This window comes from Acipenser ruthenus, chromosome 6 (assembly GCF_902713425.1).
Source record: "Acipenser ruthenus chromosome 6, fAciRut3.2 maternal haplotype, whole genome shotgun sequence".
In the NCBI taxonomy this organism is placed as follows: domain Eukaryota; kingdom Metazoa; phylum Chordata; class Actinopteri; order Acipenseriformes; family Acipenseridae; genus Acipenser; species Acipenser ruthenus.
In genome coordinates this window covers 38,072,407-38,095,519 of record NC_081194.1, presented here as the reverse complement: position 1 = coordinate 38,095,519, position 23,113 = coordinate 38,072,407, and the positions used below count along the sequence as shown (strand labels likewise).

The following is a 23,113-nucleotide window of genomic DNA, read 5'->3' as shown; positions in this document are numbered from 1 at the left end:
AACTGTGGTATTGAAAATGTATCTCTTAATATAAATAATTAGCAAATGTTTATAACAAACATGATTCTAAGAAGTTATGTTGTTCTGAGTCATTTTAGAAAAAAGCTAACCTGAATGTTGTTCACCTCCATTGACAATGTGGCAGTACATGTATTTGAATGACGGGTTACTTTTATTGCGGTGTCCAAGTCAATCTTGATTCTTGCAGTCTTGAAAACAAGTCGGTGCTGTTTTTAAGATGCACTTTTGCTGGATTTTTTTTTTTAATCGAAAACACACAAGGGATTCACTTCAGTAACCCAGCAGAAGGTAGATCCTCTCCGAAATGGGAAAACGAGAGAACAGCAAATAACAACACAAAAGCTTTTTCAGGTAAGGTAAAATTGTTTATAATTGAAAAAGAATGCAGTACAACACTATGAAGATTAAACTATCGCATTAGATACCGGTATTTAACATGTAGTACTAAGGGGAAATATATTAATGTCCAGAATTGTAATCTTTCCAGTCAATACATATATTGCATTATGTGTAGAGTGACACTTAGTAAAAAAAAGGAATATATCCTGTAACCTTATCCTCTTGATAAAGTTAACTGTTAGAACTGATATGAAAAGGGTTTGACTGTATTTATGCTTACTCAAATGAAAAGTATAAATCTATTTGTGCTACAATTGTAAATTCTTGTGTAGAGTATTTTTTATCGACAAATGTCCTCCAGTTGATTCAATTGCTTCTTAAATAGATACAATCAAATATGACCTGCAGGCACATCAGACAGCGTAACAGAGCTCAGCATCACATCTGAAACACAAACATAATGTCCTAATAGCAATAAAAAAAATATTCCATAGCTACTTTATTGGTACTAAATTAAGAGTACACTTGATATATTTCCATTTTCCCCTGTCCCATTACACAAGTTGTCTGTTTCCAGATTTAATAAGGTTTTGTTGAAGTGCAAAAGCTTTATATTAACAATTATTAAGAAACAACACAGCTTTTGATAACATTAATAACAGAATGTACATATAAGCACATTATTTTGTATATTTTAACAACTAGTGCAAAGGTTGCATAGGGGTTGGTAAACATAAATATATGCTGGGATGGAATATTTGTCAACAATTCAATTAACACATTTTTAAATGTATAGTGTTCTGTATAGTTTACTAATCAGGGGTACTCTAGTCCGGAGGGATAAGTCTCCACTTGCTACTGTGTGTTTTACAGAATATACAGTGGTTCCAAAAGACAGACTATTTTTTTTTTTTGATACTTTGATATCAAAAATATGTATACGTAGGCCCTATGTACTATATAATAAAATAATTCTCAATACAAGCGGTTTACCACACTAAGAAATATTGTCTACCTGATGAATGTCAGAAATGAAAAGGAAGATGTAAATACTGTGTACCTCTGTATAAATGCCACCTGTATGCATACCGATTATTATTATTATTATTGGCATTTTCATTATAGTCCTCAAGCCTACCAGGAGGGCAAACTCTTCTAAGTGCCTGGTTGTTATTCTTGATCTGATCCATGTTCCGATGGAAGTACTTGCCATGGCTGGCTCTCAAACAGCGGTGCTGCTACAAAAACATAAAAAAATAATTTAAATATTATACAGGATAGTCATAAGAAAAAATGAAATACAAATATAATACAACATTTTACCAGGTTTCTAATTTCCTCATGATGTGTATAATTGTATTATTAAATTAAAAGTGTGTCTTATTACTATATTATTGTCTTATTACTGGGGCTGTGTTCAAAGGTTTGTTTGCTAGGCAGTTTTTCAAAGGTAGTTTTAAATCTTCGAAGGTTCGTCAGGCAGCATTCACACACTGTTTTTTTTTTCTCTATAAAGAGAAACTGTTTGATAATGTGTGAATACTATAAATCACACATTAAATGTCACTCACATGCAAAATTCGATCTTTTGATTTGTATAATGCATATTACTTAGGGCAGCAGTGTGGAGTAGTGGTTAGGGCTCTGGACTCTTGACCAGAGGGTTGTGGGTTCAATCCCCAGTGGGGGACACTGCTGTTGTACCCTTGAGCAAGGTACTTTACCTACATTGCTCCAGTAAAAACCCAACTGTATAAATGGGTAATTGTATGTAAAAATAAATAAATAATGTGATATCTGTATAATGTGAAATAATGTATAATGTGATATCTTGTAACAATTGTAAGTCACCCTGGATAAGGGCGTCTGCTAAGAAATAAATAATAATAATAATAATAATTACTTAAACAAAAGTTAAGTTATTAAAATCTGCTATCAAATCGTTATACATAGCGATTCTATATGGCGTTGCTGCCGTTTATTGGAGCAGGGTATATTATGCCAATGCACTAAGGGGGTCGGGGGCACTGTTCGCCCCTCACCGCTCCAGCTCATGTTATCCAGAGACAAACCTTTAATTTCTTCATTCGCCATCTCGACAGCGTTGTATAGCATAGACATTGAAAGAAATGTCTCAATCTCTCTGCTGTTAGGGATTTTTTTGTTAAATGCCCAGGCGACCAAAAAATAAAAGTTGAATGCAAACTGTGCAAAAAAAGTGACTGTTGATCATATATAAGTTCATATTATTATTATTTTTAGTAGTAGTAAAATGTGACTGATAACCTGTTTGGAATGGTGACAGTTAAATAAAGCTTTGTTTTGCCTAAGTCCTCTGCAATTATTGCCGCGCCAGTGCAAGCTTACTGTATAAGATATATCGCACGCAGCGTCAATTACGGAGAGACAGGCCAAGATCCCTGCAAAACAAATTCAGAGAGCTAGGAAGGAAATTAAAAGACAAGATCAAAACTGTGGTATTTTCTGGGATACTGCTGGCACCTTACAAAGGATCATATGGACAGCTGGAAATACACAATCAAAATGCATGGCTGAAATCATGGTGCACACAGGAAGGCTTCACCTTTCTTGAACATTGGAGCACATTCTACAACAAGGACTATCTATATAGGCGGGACAGACAGCACTTAAACAAAAAGGGAACCAATCTACTTGGAGAAAGGATCCTTGAGGAGATTCAGAAGCATTTAAACTAGAAAGGAAGGGGGGAGAGAACAAAAAAACAGAAGGAAGACCACATCAAAACAAGGGCAACAACTCAGACATCCATTAAATATATTTATCTAAATGCTAGAAGTCTCAGAAACAAAATGTTAGAACTTGAAGTTACTGCACTAACAATTAACTACGATGTGATAGGTGTTACAGAAACTTGGTTGTCTGAGAGTGATGGAGACGAATATAATATTAGTGGGGAGGTGTAGCTCTATACATAAGAAATAGTCTTGAAGCCCAGGTGTTAAATCTGGACGAAGAAAACAACGCAGAATCAATATAGGTCAGAATAATGGACAAAAATTCAAAGGGCATAATAATAGGAGCATGCTATAGACTGCCGAATTCAGACGCCAAGCAAAATAATCTGTTATACAATGACATTAGAAATGCGTGTAGCAAAGGAGACGTCATACTTGTGGGGGATTTCAACTTCCCCCATATAAAATGGGAAAACCTGGTGGGGAGCACGACAGATGAAATTGAAATGGTGGAAATGACAAATGACTGCTTCCTAACGCAATTTGTCAAGGCACCGACTGGAGGGGAGGCATGCCTTGATTTAGTCTTTTCAAATAACGAAGACAGAATAACTAAAACAGAGGTCAGACAGCCATTGGCAAACTCAGACCACAACATGGTCTAATTTGAAGTGATTTTTAAAACCCAAAAGTAATGACTAAAGCTAAGGTTTACAATTTTAGAAAAGCAAACTATGAAGGTATGAAACAGAGACTAACAGAAGTAGATTGGAGTAAAATAGAGAAAACATCCACAGAAAAAGGATGGCTGTTTTTTTTAAATATGTAGTACTAGAGACGCAAAACAATTACATCCCAAAAGTAGACAAATATAAATCTAAAACAAAATGGCCAATAGATCAATTATAAAAAACATTCAGCGAAGAAAGGCACTTTATAGTGTTTAAAAGGGACCAAAAACAAAGTACACAGAAAGAGTACTTGGAACTGCAAACACAATTCAAAAAGGAAGTTAGAAAGGCCAAGAGAGAGATAGAAATCAATATTGCTAAGGGGGCTAAAACCAATTCTAAAATGTTTTTCCAATATTATAATAGCAAGAGAACATTCAATGAGGAGGTTAAATGTCTAAGAGACACAAATGGCAAAATCATAGACGAAGAAAAAAAATAGCAAATATATTAAATGATTACTTTTCACAAGTTTTTACAAAGGAGGACACAGACAACATGCCCCACATGTCGACCTGTTCCTATCCAGTTTTAAATAACTTTAGTATAATAGAGGCAGAAATGTTAAAGGGACTAGGAGCTCTTAAAATAAACAAAACCCCTGGGCCGGATGAGATCCTCCCAATAGTACTCAAACAAATGAAAAAAGTTATTTACAAAGTTATTTACTAACCAAGGTCATGCAACGGTCTCTTGACACAGGGGTTGTACCGACAGACTGGAAAATTGCAAACGTAATACCGATCCACAAAAAGGGAGACAAAACCGAACCAGGTAACAAGACCAATAAGCCTGACTTCTATTATATGTAAACTTATGGAAACTATAATAAGATCTAAAATGGAAAATTACCTATATGGGAACAATATCCTGGGAGACAGTCAGCATGGCTTTAGGAAAGGGAGATCGTGTCTAACCTACCTGCTTGATTTTTTTGAGTACGCAGCATCAAATGGATAATTGCAAAGCGTACGACATGGTTTATTTAGATTTCCAGAAAGTCCTGCATAAAAGATTAATTCTCAAATCGAACGCAGTAGGGATTCAAGGAAATGCATGCACATGGATTAGGGAGTGGTTAACATGTAGAAAACAGAAAGTACTGATTAGAGGAGAAACCTCAAAATGGAGTGAGGTAAGGATCAGTATTAGGTCCTCTGCTATTCCTAATCTACATAAATGTAGATTTAGATTCTGGTATAGTAAGCAAACTTGTTAAATTTGCAGATGACACAAAATTAGGAGGAGTGGCAAACACTGTTGCAACAGCAAAGGTCATTCAAAATGATCTAGACAGCATTCAGAACTGGGCAGACACATGGCAAATGACATTTAATAGAGAAAAGTGTAAAGTATTGCACACAGGCAATAAAAATGTGCATTATAAATATCATATGGGAGATAATGAAATTGAAGAATGGATCTATGAAAAAGACCTAGGAGCTTATGTTGACTCAGAAATGTCTTCATCTAGACAATGTGGGGAAGCTATAAAAAAGGCCAACAAGATGCTTGGATATATTGTGAGAAGTGTTGAATTTAAATCAAAGGAAGTAATGTTAAAACTTTACAATGCATTAGTAAGACCTCACCTAGAATATTGCTGCTCTAGAAAGAGTGCAAAGAAGAGCAACCAGAGAATTGTGAGGGTATGGAACCAACTCCCCAGTAATGTTGAAGCTGACACCCTGGGATCCTTCAAGAAGCTGCTTGATGAGATTCTGGGATCAATAAGCTACTAACAACCAAACGAGCAAGATGGTCTGAATGGCCTCCTTTCGTTTGTAAACTTTCTTATGTTCTTAAGTTGGCCAATAACACAAATTGAATAAGTAACTGGCCTAAGCCCCTGCCTTCCTGCCCTTCTGTAACACCCACGCGGTCAGAGGGACTACAAAACACAAGGTTATATTCAGGGGTATAGTGCTGGGGGGTCGCGGGGGGCACCGCTCCTCCACTTCTCTTCGGCAGGGAGAGCACCGCTTCCGTACTTCACGTGTAGAATATTTAACTGTTTTGCTCCTGTTGTTAATATATGGAGATATACATGTGTAGAACCCATACAAATAAGCAAAGAATGCAATAAACTTAAGAAACCCTTGAGAGATAAATAATGAAAAAAGAGGTGAAGGGAACCTGTATTATAGCTGTGCTAAGGTGTCAGCATTTTAAAATTAGATGTAATAATTGGAACAGTGCTTATTTTTAGACCCATATATAAGAAATAATGTAGCTAAAATAAGCTAAACATTTATTTAAAAGATAAAACTCAATCGCAACAAACAAATAAAGGGTACCTGGGACCTTGCACATCTTTTTTTGCAAACTGATGCACTTCTGTTTCAAAACCTCAGTATTATTAGCACTTAAGCGGCTGCAATAGGACAGTGAGATGAGCTGATTCTGGACCAAACAATCAATATACGAGACAGGGGAGTCAGGGAGTGTTACGCATAGTATTAATATTAATAATGAAGGCGTTTTAATCACATCTGCATTAGTGTATGAAACTGGTTGTGAAAATATCTACAGTATTTGTTTATTTATTTTTAATATAAATATCTGTGAGTCTAGTTGCTTTACAATAATACCTCAATACCTGATTATCTGAATTTGTAATCAATTGGTGCACTTGTTAGCCCTTTTAAATACCATAACTACTAGTGATAAACTGTGGTTCTGTTGAGTGTATGGGGAAACGGGGACTGCAGGTGACGTGGTAGGGTTGAGAGTGTGGGGGGCCTGTAGATAATTGCGACCCCTCACTTCTAAATATAGCACTGCACCACTGGTTATATTTTTATTATGTAGCGCGACTACGCAAGTTCAGTGCGATAAAGCACAGAATATTAGATACATGATCAGGTTCTTTTTATTCGGATACGATTTTTTTTATTAAATACGAGAAACAATGTCACCAAGAAAAAAACAAACAAACAAAGAAACAACAACACAGAGTCGAAAGATACATATAAAAGCAATGAGAACATTTTTATTGAAAGTAGCAACAACACATTGTTAAAATATACAAGTGGTCAATTAGACTTTCCATAATTAAGATTTATCAAAACGCCACAGTGCAAACTGCAATATTATTAAGTTGGTGTTTCAATTTAGGGAGGAGTGTGTGTATGTGATTAATACCAGGTAGTGTGGTTATTTGAATAGAGGTTGATTTGCAATTTGTAATAGTACCAGGGAGGGTGGATAATTAACTTGAATAGAGGTTGTTTGCATTTGGATTGGTCTCCACACAGCCACCTGTAGTGGTGTGATCCCATTGAAGTGTGTGAAAGTATTGTCTTTAGAGCAGTTAGTAGCTGTGCCAGTTCCCTTGCAAAGTGAGGTGAAACCTATTTAAGTGTGGGAATCTACTAGTGGTCAGTCCACAGATAACGAGGGTCTGAGGCAGATAGGTAAGTTCCTGCAAACAGAAGAGCCTCAACAAAAGAGCCAGGAGTCTAGCTGTGGGAGTCTACAGGTAACCAGCGTCTGAGGCAAGATAGCTGTTATATTAATCAGGCAGGCTATTTGTGCGCCAACACGAAGCGCCAGCAAACCGAAGAGCCTCAACAAAAGAGCCGGGAGTCTAGCTGTGGGAGTCAAGCGAGGCGAGGCCTGCGCCGAGACGCTGTTCGAATAGATCCGAACCTAACAGCGCTCTGAAAGATGCCATCTACTAGTCAGGTCTGTACCCTCCACCCCACCGCTCCCACTGTACCTATTTGTCTCGCCTGTCCTGCTATGACTGTCTCTCACATCCCTGTTCTGTCCTCTTGCCCTCGTCCTCTGCCCTCTCTCCGCCGCTGCTCCTCCAACCCCTCTAACCTCATCCCTCTGCCTCTCCCCCCCTCCCGCACACTCTCTGGTGCACTCTGGAACTGTCACTCTTCTGCTAACAAAGCTGATTTAATCTCTGCCTTTGCCTCCCACCTCTCTCTCGATTTCCTTGCTCTCACTGAAACCTGACTGTCCCCTGATAACGCTAACTCCAGCCGCCCTGTCCTCTCTCTATGTACTGTCCCATACCCCGCGTCTCACTGGACGGGGAGGTGGGACTGGTCTTCTCCTCTCTCCCTCCTTACTCTTTTCTGTCCCCTCCGACCTCTCCTCACTCTCTGTTAATACCTTTGAATTTCATGCAGTCCAACTAACCTCTCCCTGTCAACTCCTGCTAGTTGTACTGTACCGTCCCCCTGGACCTCCCGCTCACTTTCTAGATGAACTTGACTATCTACTCTCCTCCCTCCCCTCTCTGTCTACCTCAACTGTCCTGTTAGGTGACTTCAATATCCAACCCCAGCCACTCTGCCGGATTCCTCCCTCTCCTTCACTCCTTCGACTTCTGTCTCTCTCCATCCCCTCCTACCCACAAAGCTGGCAGTCAACTGGACCTCACCTTCTCCAGGGCCTGCTGCCCCTCCACCCTCTCTGTCACCCCCCTGGACCACTCTGATCACTATTTCATCTCTTTTTCTCTTTCTCTCCCTCTCTCCCTGCTCCTCCTACACCCGCTGTCACCTCTCGCCGTAACCTCCGCTCTCTCTCCCCCTCTGTCCTTGCCTCCACTGCTCTCTCTCATCTCCCTCCTATCGACTCCTTCTCACAACTCTCTGTAGACTTGGGTCCTCTCCTGTTCTCTCTCTACACCCGCTCCCTGGGCCCCCTCATCGCATCCTATGGTTTCTCATACCATTTCTATGCTGATGATGCTCAGATTTTCCTCTCCTTCCCCACCTCTGACTCCACCATCCCCTCCCGTATCTCTACCTGTCTGTCTGCTATCTCCTCCTGGATGCGCTCGCATCACCTCAAACTCAACCTCTCTAAATCTGACCTCCTTTTCTTTCCCTCCTCCTCCTCCCCCTCCTCTGATCTCTCTATCTCTGTTCCTCTGGAATCTACCACACTCTCTCCCTCCTCCTCAGCTAAGAACCTCGGAGTCACCCTGGACCCCTGCCTCTCTTATTCCCAGCACATCTCCACTCTGGCACGCACTTGCCGATTCTTCCTGAGCAACATCCGAAGAATCCGACCCTTCCTCACCAACTACGCCACCCACTCCTGGTCCAGGCCTTGGTTCTCTCCCGCCTAGACTACTGCAACTCCCTCCTGGCTGGCCTCCCTGTGTCCGCCACCCATCCGCTCCAGCTCATCCAGAACTCCGCTGCTCGCCTGGTGTTCTCTCTGCCTCGCTTCTCCCACGCAACTCCACTACTCCGCTCACTCCACTGGCTCCCGATCACCGCTCGCATCCAGTTCAAGACTCTTGTACTAGCCTACAGATGCCTTGACCAGACTGCACCCAGCTACCTCCAGACCCTCATCTCTCCCTGCACCCCCACTCGACCTCTCCGCTCCGCCTGCACTAGAAGACTGGCTCTACCTCCTTTACGCTCCCCTGCCTCGAGAGCCCGCTCCTTCTCCACCCTCGTCCCGAAGTGGTGGAATGACCTTCCTACAGATGTCAGGACTGCCCAGTCCCTGACCACATTCCGGCGCCTCCTCAAGACTCACCTCTTCAGAAAGCACCTGTAGAACTCCTGTTTTTCCCCTGGGACACTTATCACTCTTCCTTAAATGTGCTTTACTTGCTCTTCTCTGCCCCCTATTTTACTGCATTTAATCCTGTACTTCAGAGTACTGTAATCTGTCAAGTGTTATTTAATCTGTAGTATTTTGTATTTAATTATATCCTGATGTAACTATCACTGACATTGTTATCTGCTCCATTATTGAATCGTATTTTGTCGTACTTGTACTTGCTAGAACCAAAGTCATTGTATTTATCTTGCTCTTAATTGTATTATTACTTGTACTGTGATTCTTGAAATGTATTTGTTTACGACTGTAAGTCGCCCTGGATAATGGCGTCTGCTAATAAATAAATAAAAAATATATATATATATATATATATATATATATATATATATATATATATATATATATATATATATTGTGATAAATAGTGGGTTATCGGGGGTTAGTCCCGATAGAAATAGTAGGGATTTCTATTTAAAGAACAGCGATAACTGTACTGTTGGTCACAAGATTTCCTTTTCGTTTGTTTTAAAATGGCTGCCGCTTAAAAGACTACAATTCCCCTAGTTCCTGGAACTCAGGGGCTCTGTAACGGCGGGATTCTGGGTAAATAAAAGGGGAGTGTTTTGTAGCAAGGGTTGGTGGTGGTACGGCAGTGAGGCCTGTGTGTTGGATTGTTTTTACGCATTATAAAGAAAATCCTAGCAGGACGTGCCTGTGGGGGCCAAAGAGTGGAAAATATTGTTAGTACGAAACTAAACGGTGATACGGTGGTACGGTGATACAGTTACATCGCGAGCAGAGGCTGTAAGGGACAGTCTTCAAAGGACGATGAAATACGTGAATACAGCGAGGTGCGCTGTTTAAAAAAAAGACGCGTTTGGGTGTACGCAATTCAACGCAAAGGACGGAACAGTAATACTGAAGACACTGCTCTGAAGTTGGATGTAAACTTACCTGCAACGCTACAACAAGCTGTGAGTACAAGCTCTACAACCGGAATACATATTCCTATACTCAAATGGTGGAAAGGCTGACAAGCCAACGTGATTACCCAGGAACAAGAAAGAGATGCTGTGTTTCTTTTTATTTACTGGACTAAGTGCACCACGGGTGGACACTTAAAAGACTGAAAAGAAAAGGTGCATGTACCAGTGGACTTCAAGTAAATCTTTATGGGATTTAATTGCATTATGTTTGTGTGTACAGTTCTTCTTTATTATTAGGGTGTGGATCAGCCACTCCCTAATCAATAGTCAGGGCTTGAAAAGTGAGTTAGTGCCCAGACCTGGGTTAGTTTTTATTTTGGTGCTCATATTTAGTTTTGTCTCTACTTTTGTTTTCTTTGTAAATAAAATCTCAGCTATTGGTTCGCCATTTCTGTTTCCGACTCAGTCTTTGGAATAGCACATTCAGTCAGAGTCTTACAAAATAGAGCACTTTCGCTCACACATGGTGTTAGAAGTGGGATTGTCTGACTGAACGCTAAGTCAACATATCCACCAAGACTCCCAGTGCTATAACGATTGAGTAACTGAAAAAAAAAAAAAAAAAAAAAAAAAAAAAAAAAAAAAATGGCGGATTTGGCTGAGGTACTCAAAATGTTGGCGCAGACGCAACAAGAAAGCAACCGACTGATACAGGAGCAGTTGAATGAAGCTCGGCAGGAGCGAACGGCCATAATGCAGCACTTGGCTCAGGGGAGCCAACAGCCACTCAGCAGTGTGCCAATTCGATCCACACATGTGATCCAGAAAATGACAGAGGGAGATGATATTGAGGCGTTCCTCCTGGCGTTTGAGAGGACTGCAGCTAGAGAAGGGTGGGCCAAGGTCAAGTGGGCTGGGATACTGGCGCCCTTCTTGATAGGCGAGGCACAGAAAGCCTATTATGACCTAAAGCAAAGCGACGCAGACAACTACCAACTATTAAAATCAGAGATCCTGGCTCGAGCAGGGGTCACAACAGCCTTGAGAGCCCAGAGATACCATGCGTGGAACTACAGCAGTGGTACGGGCCCTCGATCTCAAATGTTCGACTTGATCCATCTGGCCAACAGGTGGTTAAAGCCAGAAGTCAACACTGCATCCCGGATAGTAGAGATACTAGTGATGGATCGTTATCTACGGTCACTGCCTGCAAACCTTCGGAAATGGGTGGGACAGGGAGACCCCTCTACTATTGACGAATTTGTCGCTTTGGTGGAACGACAACTCGCCGCCGAGGATTTGGCTCGGCAACCCTCTACCAACCCAGGATGGAGACAACGCAGCAGCCCACGACTGGGTAAGGCAGAGGGCTTTAAGAGGGTAGAGGAGCGGTCACAGACTGTGAAGGGACAATACAGAGACAATGACTTTGGGAGTGGGTACCAGGGAAATAGTGGAATGTATCGATTTGACCATAGTAATATCAGGTGTTACAAATGTCAAAAATTAGGACATATTGCAAAGAATTGCACTGAGAGTGAGGAACCAATGCAATGTAATGTTAATGATAATTTTTGTGGAAGTATTATTGTGGCTAGCTCACCCCAAGGGAAGTATCCTTTTTTAGTCTCTGTAATGGTTAACGGGAACACAACTAACGCCCTTGTGGATTCAGGTAGTGCAATTACCTTAGTGTCAGCTGAGTTTGTAGACCCCTGCCTATTGACTACGAATCTAAAAACTGGCGTTACTTGCATCCATGGGGATGTAAAATATTACCCTACTACTCAGGTTGTAGTAGTTTGTGGGGAAGTGAAACAAGAGATGAGAGTAGGGGTAATCCCCAGGTTGCCTCACCCAGTAATTCTTGGTAGAGATTTTCCAGGGTTTGAAGACTTGGTGCAGTTAAACGGGGAATTGGTTAATCCCGAAATAAAGCAAGAGAGGGACCTAGAATCTCCTGAAAGTGTAGTAAAACTGTTTCCCTTTGCCAATACAGAGTGTTTTTTTGAGGAAAGTTTTACCGGAAAAATATTAAAAACTAGAAAGCAGCGTCAGAGAGAGAAAAGGAGAGGGGCTCCAGTCACACACGTCTTAGTCACGCAGAGTACAAAACGAGTCGGGAAAGGGGTGGCAACACAGTGCACCGTAGACGACATATTAGCAGAAACAAGAGCACCAGTACCATTGATAGAAACAGAGGAAGAAGCAGGTAGCTGGGATGAATCCTTTTCTCCTAACAGCGACCAGTTTGCTCGGGCACAAGAGAACGACCCGACATTAGTCAATGTAAAGCGACAGGTGGTATCAGTAAATGGAACACTGGTAGAAAATGCAATCATTAATCCACAGGAACACTTTGTAGTAAAAAATGATTTACTTTACAGAAATACAATTATTAATGAAAACCCGGAAGAACAATTACTGGTACCACCCCAGTTTAGGAATTCAGTTTTGAGATTAGCACACAACCATTTATTCGGAGCTCATTTAGGGGGGGAGAAGACACTTCAGCGCATCTTACAAAGATTTTATTGGTTAGGGATCCGAAAGGACGTAGAACAGTTTTGCAAATCTTGCCCAAAATGCCAGAAGGCAAGTCCTCGACCCCATTTAAGAGCACCCCTAGAGTCTATGCCCATAATCGACATCCCATTTGAACGGATTGCTATGGATCTTGTAGGGCCTTTGAGCAAATCGGCTCGAGGACACGAATATATTCTGGTGATTATGGACTATGCCACACGTTATCCTGAAGCTATTCCCTTAAGAAATATTGCATCAAAAACTATTGCTAAAGAATTGGTACAGGTATTTACAAGGGTGGGGATTCCAAAGGAAATATTAACAGACCAGGGCACACCATTTGTTAATCGGTTAATGAAAGAATTATGTAGCACGCTGCATATAAAACCTATTCGTACCTCGATTTACCATCCACAAACGGACGGATTAGTTGAACGATTTAATAAAACGCTAAAATCAATGTTAAGAAAAGTAATTAGTCATGACGGTAAGGATTGGGATTTATTGCTACCATATCTCATGTTTGCCATAAGGGAAGTCCCACAATCGTCGACCGGGTTTTCACCATTCGAACTTTTATATGGGAGACAACCAAGAGGTATACTTGATATTGCAAAAGAAACCTGGGAAGAGCAAAAATCTAAAGGGAAAAATGTAGTTGATTACGTGATAAAATTACAAGATCGTATTGAAAAAGTAACCCCCATTGTACAGGAACATCTGAGACAGGCGCAAACGAGACAAGCTACTAATTATAACAAAACGGCAAAGCCACGCTCTTTCAATCCGGGTGATAGAGTCATGGTTTTAGTTCCCACCCCAGAAAGCAAATTGTTTACCCATTGGCAAGGGCCGTATGAGGTCATTGAAGCCGTAGGGCCAGTGAATTATAGAATAAGTCAACCCAATAAACGTAAGCCGGAACAATTGTACCACATCAATTTATTAAAACCATGGGTAGACCGCGAAGTATTGACTATACACGCCAGTGAAATAGATAAGACACCTGTAAATATGGGTGCAGGATTGTCGTTGGAGCAAAGGAAAGAAGTGAAAGAGCTAGTTAAAAGAAATCAAGATGTGTTTTCCCAGTTGCCAGGAAGAACGACGGCCACCCAGCATGAAATAATCACACCCCCTGGAGTAAGAGTAAAAGTAAGGCCATATCGTATACCTGAGGCTAAACTGATCGATGTGCACAAAGAAATAGAAACCATGTTAAAGTTAGATATAATTGAGGAATCCACCAGCCCGTGGAATAGTCCAATTGTTATGGTGGCGAAACCTAACGGCACTTGGAGGTTTTGCAACGATTTCAGGCAGTTAAATAACGTATCAAAGTTTGACGCATATCCAATGCCAAGGATAGATGAATTAATTGAGAGGCTGGGTAAAGCTCAATATCTAACGACATTAGACTTAACTAAAGGTTATTGGCAAATTCCATTAAGCCAGGAGTCTAAGGAGAAAACTGCATTTTCAACGCCCCGGGGTCTGTTCCAATATAAAGTAATGCCCTTTGGCCTACATGGAGCTCCCGCATCGTTCCAAAGATTAATGGACAAAATACTGAGGCCCCATGTAGAGTATGCATCAGCATACATAGATGATATTGTGATTTTCTCAGAGACATGGGAGGAACATTTGGCTAGGGTACAAGCAGTTGTACAAAGTCTCAGAGAAGCTGCACTAACAGCTAATCCAGATAAATGTTTTTTTGGTTTGTCCGAGGCCAAATATTTGGGGTATATTGTGGGTGGGGGTACAGTAAAACCACAAGTTAGCAAGGTGGAAGCTATCAAAGAATGGCCAGTTCCGCAAAATAAAAAACAGGTTAGGGCATTTCTAGGCTTAGCTGGATATTACCGTCGGTTCGTACAGGACTTTTCATCCATCACAGCTCCACTGACAGACTTAATTAAGAAGTCCGCACCAAATAAGGTAAAGTGGACTGGGGAGACAGAAAAATCTTTTAATCGGGTGAAGGAACTGTTGTGTAGTGGTCCTGTGTTAAAAGTTCCAGATTTCACAAAACCTTTTATTGTACAGACGGATGCATCGGAAGTAGGGTTGGGGGCGGTGCTGTCACAAACAGTGGACGGAGAAGAACACCCGGTTATGTATTTAAGCCGCAAGTTATTACCTAGAGAGAAAAGGTATGCCGTGGTGGAAAAGGAATGTTTGGCAGTACGTTGGGCTATAGAAACACTAAGGTATTATTTGCTCGGTAGAGAATTTACTCTAGTGACGGACCATTCACCGTTAAAATGGATGAAGGAAAATAAAGAGAAAAATGCGAAAGTGACAAGGTGGTTCCTGGCATTACAACCATACAAATATAAGATAGAACACAGAAGTGGGTTAAAGAATGCAAATGCAGATGGTTTGTCCAGGGTATATAGCAAGGGTGATGAAACCGCTCCAACCAGTAGGTTTGAGCTGGGGAAAAGGATATGTGATAAATAGTGGGTTATCGGGGGTTAGTCCCGATAGAAATAGTAGGGATTTCTATTTAAAGAACAGCGATAACTGTACTGTTGGTCACAAGATTTCCTTTTCGTTTGTTTTAAAATGGCTGCCGCTTAAAAGACTACAATTCCCCTAGTTCCTGGAACTCAGGGGCTCTGTAACGGCGGGATTCTGGGTAAATAAAAGGGGAGTGTTTTGTAGCAAGGGTTGGTGGTGGTACGGCAGTGAGGCCTGTGTGTTGGATTGTTTTTACGCATTATAAAGAAAATCCTAGCAGGACGTGCCTGTGGGGGCCAAAGAGTGGAAAATATTGTTAGTACGAAACTAAACGGTGATACGGTGGTACGGTGATACAGTTACATCGCGAGCAGAGGCTGTAAGGGACAGTCTTCAAAGGACGATGAAATACGTGAATACAGCGAGGTGCGCTGTTTAAAAAAAAGACGCGTTTGGGTGTACGCAATTCAACGCAAAGGACGGAACAGTAATACTGAAGACACTGCTCTGAAGTTGGATGTAAACTTACCTGCAACGCTACAACAAGCTGTGAGTACAAGCTCTACAACCGGAATACATATTCCTATACTCAAATGGTGGAAAGGCTGACAAGCCAACGTGATTACCCAGGAACAAGAAAGAGATGCTGTGTTTCTTTTTATTTACTGGACTAAGTGCACCACGGGTGGACACTTAAAAGACTGAAAAGAAAAGGTGCATGTACCAGTGGACTTCAAGTAAATCTTTATGGGATTTAATTGCATTATGTTTGTGTGTACAGTTCTTCTTTATTATTAGGGTGTGGATCAGCCACTCCCTAATCAATAGTCAGGGCTTGAAAAGTGAGTTAGTGCCCAGACCTGGGTTAATTTTTATTTTGGTGCTCATATTTAGTTTTGTCTCTACTTTTGTTTTCTTTGTAAATAAAATCTCACCTATTGGTTCGCCATTTCTGTTTCCGACTCAGTCTTTGGAATAGCACATTCAGTCAGAGTCTTACAAAATAGAGCACTTTCGCTCACAATATATATATGTATATATATATATAGCACTTTTAAAAAGTGCTGAGTGCATTTAGGAAAGGTACTGTTCGTTAACCAGGCTTAAAATACAGGATAAAACAAATGATTGTAAAAAAACAAACAAACAAAAAACCCACAAACATTTGACACGTTATCTGTGCAAGGAAGGGCATTTCATAATAAAAAAAACCTCAACTTTCCATACAACAGGCTCCAATCAGCTACCCACAAGCTAAATCTCTTAATTCACTGACGCTCATTGTTTAAACCAGCATGCTGTACGCCAGCCGTCAGAAAAGTCAAGGCTCCTTTGTTTTACTCTCCATTCCAAACACTACATGTGTTGCCATTCCTGCAAAAACACACAGACACAAAGCCCCAGGATAGTCATCCAATTTGCAAGAGGTGCTATTTATATTCAGGTGCGTAAAACGATCAATTATTCAAATTAGTCAATACCCAATAAGGCATAAAAGGTGAACGGGATGGAGAAGCTACTAAAAACTGATAAATCAATTACAAAGTGTTAAATCAATAATATACAAAACGTGCACTAATCAAATCTAAATGTACAACTATAAAAATAAAACATACAAGTTACAAATACATATCTGAAAGATAAAAGGGGCATTATTGACCCTGTTACATTTATGTCCCAAAAGTGCCCTGTTTTCAGTCATAAAAATATTGTAATGCTTGAAATGTGACATTTTTTTCTCAATGAACCCCTGCCCTTTAATGTCCTCTGCTCGTTACTGCTGTGTTATAAAGTACTACTATTATATGATGCAGGTTCTAATGCATAAAACTGAGGATTTGTCGGTCAGTCTCAGTAAGCTTTCACTGCTTTTAAACAACTCTCTCTAAAAGCCACAATCAGTATTAGAGCTGAGCTGTGATTAAAAATTATTCTCTTGTCAAGACAGTATTTAAGTTTGGGTTTGCAAAATCCCATAATCAAGTTATTTTCTGCAAGTCCGTCAAAACACACTTCATACCAAGACAGTACCTACTGTCATCCTGCAGATGAGCCGATTCAGCCAAAAAATTGATAGGTTACGGATGTAACCCCGGTTCCCTGAAAGAGAAGATGACCGCCAAATCAATACTTTTGGGATATGCCTGCTTGTCAGGTATTCGCTGAGCATTTTATGTCAAAGCTGCCGATAGGCCCCTCTGCGGAGTGACGTCCTCGGTCCCGCCTCACCGAGGTAATAAATAGTCATTATGTGGAGACATCAGTCTCTTTTGCATTGAAGCCGTGAATGCAAGTGATGTGACCTCACAAGGTTGGCGGTCACCTTCTCTTCCAGGGAAACGGGGTTACATCCGTAACCTATCGTTCCCTTTCAATTCAAAGATGACCGCCAAATCAATACTTTTGGGAAAGTATACCAGAGCTGTCGTGAGGGAGAATGAGCGGACAGCATCTGAGGGACATCTTGCTCCCGCCATCTAGTGTTGGTGGCGTGAGCGTGCAACCTCAAGGACCCTACTGCCTATTAAAGGCATAGAGGGATCTACGACATTAAGTCGGTAGAACCTGGTAAACGTATACGGGGTAGTCCAGTTAGCTGCGGTACATATATTGGTCAATGAGGCACCTCTGAAGAGGGCCCATGACGTAGCCACACCTCTGGTTGAGTACACGGCCACCCTCCCAGGTGGAGGTAGGCCGGCATAAGGGCCCTGGATAAGGGTGTCTGCTAAGAAATAAATAATAATAATAATAATAATAATAATAATAATAATAATAATAATAATAATAATATACGCAGTCGAAACCATGTTCACAATCCAATGGGACAGTCGCTGCTTAGAGAGGACTTGACCTCGGGTCCGTTCACCATGACAAACAAAGAGCTGGTCAGACTGACGCAGCGCTCTCATTCTATTAACATAGCATCTCAATGCAGAGGGAATTTAATCTCCTATCTGACTTCTCCGAGAAGGGAGGGGAAAAGCCTCTACTTCCACCGATTGGTTCAAGTGAAGCGCTGTAATCACCTTAGGGAGGAAAGCAGGGTTCATGCGTAACGATACCGTTTCCATCGTCCCAAACGCATATTCAGGAACTGTGCATGGACAGTGCCTGTAGTTCACTGACCCGCTTGGCGGAGGTGATCGCTAATAGAAAGGCTGTCTTCATAGAGAAATATTTCAGCTCTATGGTATCTATGCGGTCAAACTGGGCCTTCGTGAGAGCCTCCAGTACCACGTCTAGCCTCCATTTGAGGAGGACGTCCTTTATAGGAGGTCGTAACCGCTGAGCACCCTTTAGAAAATGGGACGCCAGAATATGAGCGCCCCGGGGATACTGAGTCGTGGCAAGCAGATATGGCTGCTAGGTACACTTTCAATGTAGAGGGGGATTTACCCGTCTCTAGTAGATCTTGCAGAAACTGTAAAATAACTGCTATAGGGCAATACACGGGATCATGGCCTCCGACCATGCACCAGTTTTGAAAATATTTCCACTTATAGGCATACAACGCTCTTGTGGAAAAAGCCCTAGCATTCTGCAGTGTACTCACTACTGCGTCTGAGAGCCCTAGGGTGGACAGACGGTCCCGTTCAGAGGCTAGACCCACAGTTGGAGTTCCAGAGTGTGCCTTTCACCTGACTGAGGAGATCCATGAGCAGCAGGATCTCCCAGGGAGGGCAGAGGTTTGAAAACCAGGTTCTCCTGCGCCATTTGGGGGCCACCAGGAGGACTGTTGCTCTCTCTCTCCTGACCTTTTCGAGGAAGGCTGGGAGCAGCGGGTAAGGTATTAAGGCACTTTGGGCCATTTGTGTGCTAGGTCGTCGACACCTAGTGAACCTCCGCAGCTGTGGGGGGAGAACCACAGGGGGCAATGAGTCATCTCTGCCGTGGCAAAGAGATCGACCTGGGTTTCCCCGAAGCATTCCCAAATGTGCTGCACCACCTGAGGGTGCAGTCGCCATTCTGATGGATGAGAACCCTCCCTTGAGAGGAGGTCTACCGCCCAATTCACCACTCCCAGGAGATGTACAGCCTGGAGGGACAGGAGGTGCCTCTGCGCCCAGATCAGTAGCCGAAAGGCTATGCGGTGTAACCCCGGGGACCGAAGCCCTCCCTGGTGGTTCACGTACGCAACCACTGACATGTTGTCCGTGCGGACAAGGACATGTTTGTTGCAGAGCACAGGGAGAAAACTGTTTGAGCGTGAGGTGGATTGCTCTCAGCTCTAGCGTGTTTATGTGTAGGGATGTCCAGTGGCCAGAACCAGGAACCGCTGACTCCTCTGCCTGCCCAGACCCCAACGAGAGTTGGATGAGTCTGTCGTCACCACTTTACGGTTGTAAATGACTCCCATCCTTACGCCTTCGCTCAGGTGGGGGGTTTGCCTCCACCAGCGTAGCGCTTTCCAGCACAGACGAGACACTGTCAGCTGACAGTGTCTGTCATGCTTGGGGTGTAGCCGAAAGGCATTGAGCCATGCTTGAAGCAAGCACATGTGAAGTAACCCCAGTTGAATGGCTGAGGGTGCTGCGGCTATCAGACCCAGTAGTTTCTGGCACAACACTAATTGCACTGTGAACCCTGGTTGAAACAGGGCCAGGCAGTGGTGAATAGCAGCTACCCTGTCATCTGACAGGTAGGCTTGCATACAAGGGAATCCAGCCGGAGATCCAAATAGACCGTACTCTGCACCAGTGTTAATTGGCTTTTTGCATCGCTGAGTGTGAGACCCAGCCTCGACAGATGCTCCGTCACAATCGCTGTGTGGGCTACTGCTCCTTCCTGGGACTGGGAACAAATCAGCCAGTCGTCCAGATAATTCATCACCCTGATCCCTTGCAGCCGCAAGGAAACTAGGATGGCATCCATGCACTTTGAAAATGTGCGGGGGGCTAAGGAGAGGCTGAATGGCAGCACCGAGAACTCAAAGACGCTCCCCTGAAAGGCGAAGCGGAGATATTTCCTGTGCACTGGATGGATAGGGACGTGAAAATACGCGTCCTTCAGGTCCACTGTTATAAACCAGTCGCCCGGCCGGACAGACTGGAGGATGTGGCGATGTGTGACCATCTGGAATCTCCTCTCCCTCAAGAACCCATTGAGGTGTCTCAGGTCTATGATGGGGCGAAGGCCACCATCCTTTTTTGGTACCAAGAAATACCTAGAGTAGAACCAGTCTCTTCGAGAGGTGTGTTCTACGAGACGGATGGCTTGCTTTTGAAGTAGTGTTTCTACCTCTTGTTTGAGGGCCAAGACCTGGAAAAGGTCGTTCACAGATGTGACCGTAATCCCTCGAAAGGGAGGAGGTCCCGAGTGCAATTGCAGTGCGTAACCGGTGTGTACGGTGGCGAGAACCCAGGAGTCTGAGGTGCAACTGCGCCAGTAGAGCAGATGGTGTTGTGCGAACGGGTGGGTCTGAGGCTGGGTCGGAGGCTGCCTGGAGCAGTTCCACTGGAACTGTCTCCCATGGCACTGGTGCATTGGAGCCCCATGCCCGGCATTCCCCCGTCCTTGCTGCTGGCTTCTTGCCACGGAGGCCTGGAGGCGGTGCTTCAGGTCTCTCCGTGGTGCTGTAGGGACTGGGATAGTCTGGGTTACCGTGGTTACTGCCGGACGCCAACACCTCACCCTTCCCCGTGCTGAGGCACAGGAGGCCTGGAGGCGGTGCTTCAGGTCTCTCCGTGGTGCTGTAGGGACTGGGATAGTCTGGGTTACCGTGGTTACTGCCGGACGCCAACACCTCACCCTTCCCCGTGCTGAGGCACAGGAGGGGAGCATTGCAGCTATCTGCCGGGACGCCTCTCGCTCTCTTTGAGAGCGTTGCAAGATCTCCTCAACCACTGGTCCAAATGTATGGCCAGGAAACATAGACACATCTAGTAATGCGGACTTGTCCGCATCTGGGACCTGTGCTTGGGACAGCCATAGCTGCCTGTGCACCACCACTAAGCCCACCAGGCTTATGCCCAGGGCTTGCCCCTGGAACCCTGAAATCTGCAGCAAGGTGCTCGAAACTGTGCGTAGCTCTGAAGCTAGCGGCTCGGGAAGAGTAACCGAGCATCGCATGACGTCCAGGTAGGCCGCTAGGGAGAGTGCATCCTGTTCCTCCTCACTCATCACTGCATTGCAGTTTTAAAAATAGATAAATAACCGCTCGCTTCCTCCATTAGGCCTTGGCCTTAGTGTTGAGCAGAGCGTGCGCATCACCACTCACCCATAAAACGGTGTGTTAGTGTGTTAAAAAAAAAAGGAACAGGTGTTTTTTTTTCTCTTTTTCTGTCTAATTCCCTTCTTCAGGTTCGTGCCTGCACTACCTCGCTGCAGGCTATGCACTGCACCTGTTGAGGGCTCCACGCGGTCCAGACGCCATCTTGGGTACTCCACTCCACTGCAAGCTTCGCCCTGCACTGGTTGTGTGACTGCACTGCAACGGTCTGCAGGCTACGCTTCACACCATTGCAAACCAAAAAACAAAGTTATGGTAATTTTTCAATTTTCTGATTGTGAACGAAAAAACTGAAAAATGAAAACACAAGACCATATTTTATTTTTTTCAAGTTTCAGGAAACGTTGTAAAAATTGAACTGATAAGCATTACACGGACCGTGGCACGACATTTTTGAGTTTGTTATAAACCAGTGCCGTGCTTTAAAAATACTGGCATTGCATATTTAGTATAATTTATTTTAAGAATAAGAACGATGTTAACAAAGCTGCCTGTATTTTTTTTCTCATTCATAATGCTATTTAGGACAGAGAATGTTCAATGTTGACACAACTTTGCCCCCTCCCCAGAATATTTCTGAAATGATGTTCCTGTATATAATGCAAATACAGTTGAATTTTTGACCTCAGAATCTAATATGTTGGATTGTCATGATGACATTTTATTTTATAATAGTTATAATTTATTTTATAATAGATCTAAGATATGTATTTCATACAATATTCTTTCTCAAGACAATATTTTAGGACGCACATTACATACATACCAATCGGTTCACTTTACCCGAAGCCGATCCGAAGAAGATCCGCTTTTGTACTTTTGAAATTTAAATAACTCGGATGGTTTGATACTTTTATTTAAAACCATAGGTCTGCAATGTATTTATTAAGCTAAAGCATTAACTTTTTTAAATAGTTTGACACAATTGGGGCTACCTTGGAGAATAATTCCAATTAGTCTCGTTTTTACATGAAGGGATGAAAACTATATAAACATGGTCTATGGGTAGAATTGTACAGTTTTTTTTTATATATATATAGTTTTACGCAAGATTTAAAATTGAGTGTTTAAAGTTGTGGATGAACATAAGAAATACTATAAAGTACGCGTCCGTTTCTTAAAGATAGCTTTCATTTCTCGATACAGGATCATCTTCAGTTTCTTACAATATTAATACATCAATAAATAAATGAGATGGCTTGATAATTTTATTTAAAAGCATAGGCATGACTCAAAGTAAGGACCAGGACCAGCAGCTGCCTTTCATACTGCTCACTAGCAGGACGGCAGTGCAAGACACAGGCTGCACCCCTGCCCTCCTGCTCTTTGGCCGGGAGCTCCACACCCCGGCCGAACTAATGTTAATGTGAGGCAAAATTACTTAATTACTAAATTATTATTTAAAGAAAACCTCTCCCCAAAGGAACACACAAAATACAGCCCTTCTAACTCTAGCGCACACTCTGCTGTATGTATTAAGTAATATATGAAGAAAAACACAAACATAACCTCTAGATCCAGCATTCTCAACTCAAATACAGCGAGCGCATCTTAATACCACATCATCTACATGCGACTCGACACGTCCATTGCACGTGAAATCAGTTTCAT

At 42.6% G+C, this 23,113-nt stretch overlaps 1 protein-coding gene across 7 annotated transcripts in view; it reads right to left on the bottom strand.

Moving 5' to 3' along the window:
- Positions 1–364: 364 nt before the first annotated feature.
- The window catches only part of fbxo16 (F-box protein 16), a 93,025-nt gene continuing 70,276 nt past the window's right edge, over positions 365–23,113 (bottom strand). For 5 of the 7 annotated variants that reach the window (XM_059025364.1, XM_059025361.1, XM_059025366.1 and 2 more), the window contains 2 exons: positions 2,728–2,780; positions 365–1,598 (listed from right to left, as the gene is read on the bottom strand). In XM_059025364.1, coding sequence (XP_058881347.1) covers positions 1,386–1,598; positions 2,728–2,780 — 266 coding nt within the window. In that variant the 3' untranslated portion in view covers positions 365–1,385. The remainder of the gene's footprint in view (positions 1,599–2,727; positions 2,781–23,113) is intronic. The other 2 variants (XM_059025365.1, XM_034018978.2) reach the window with 2 other exon arrangements.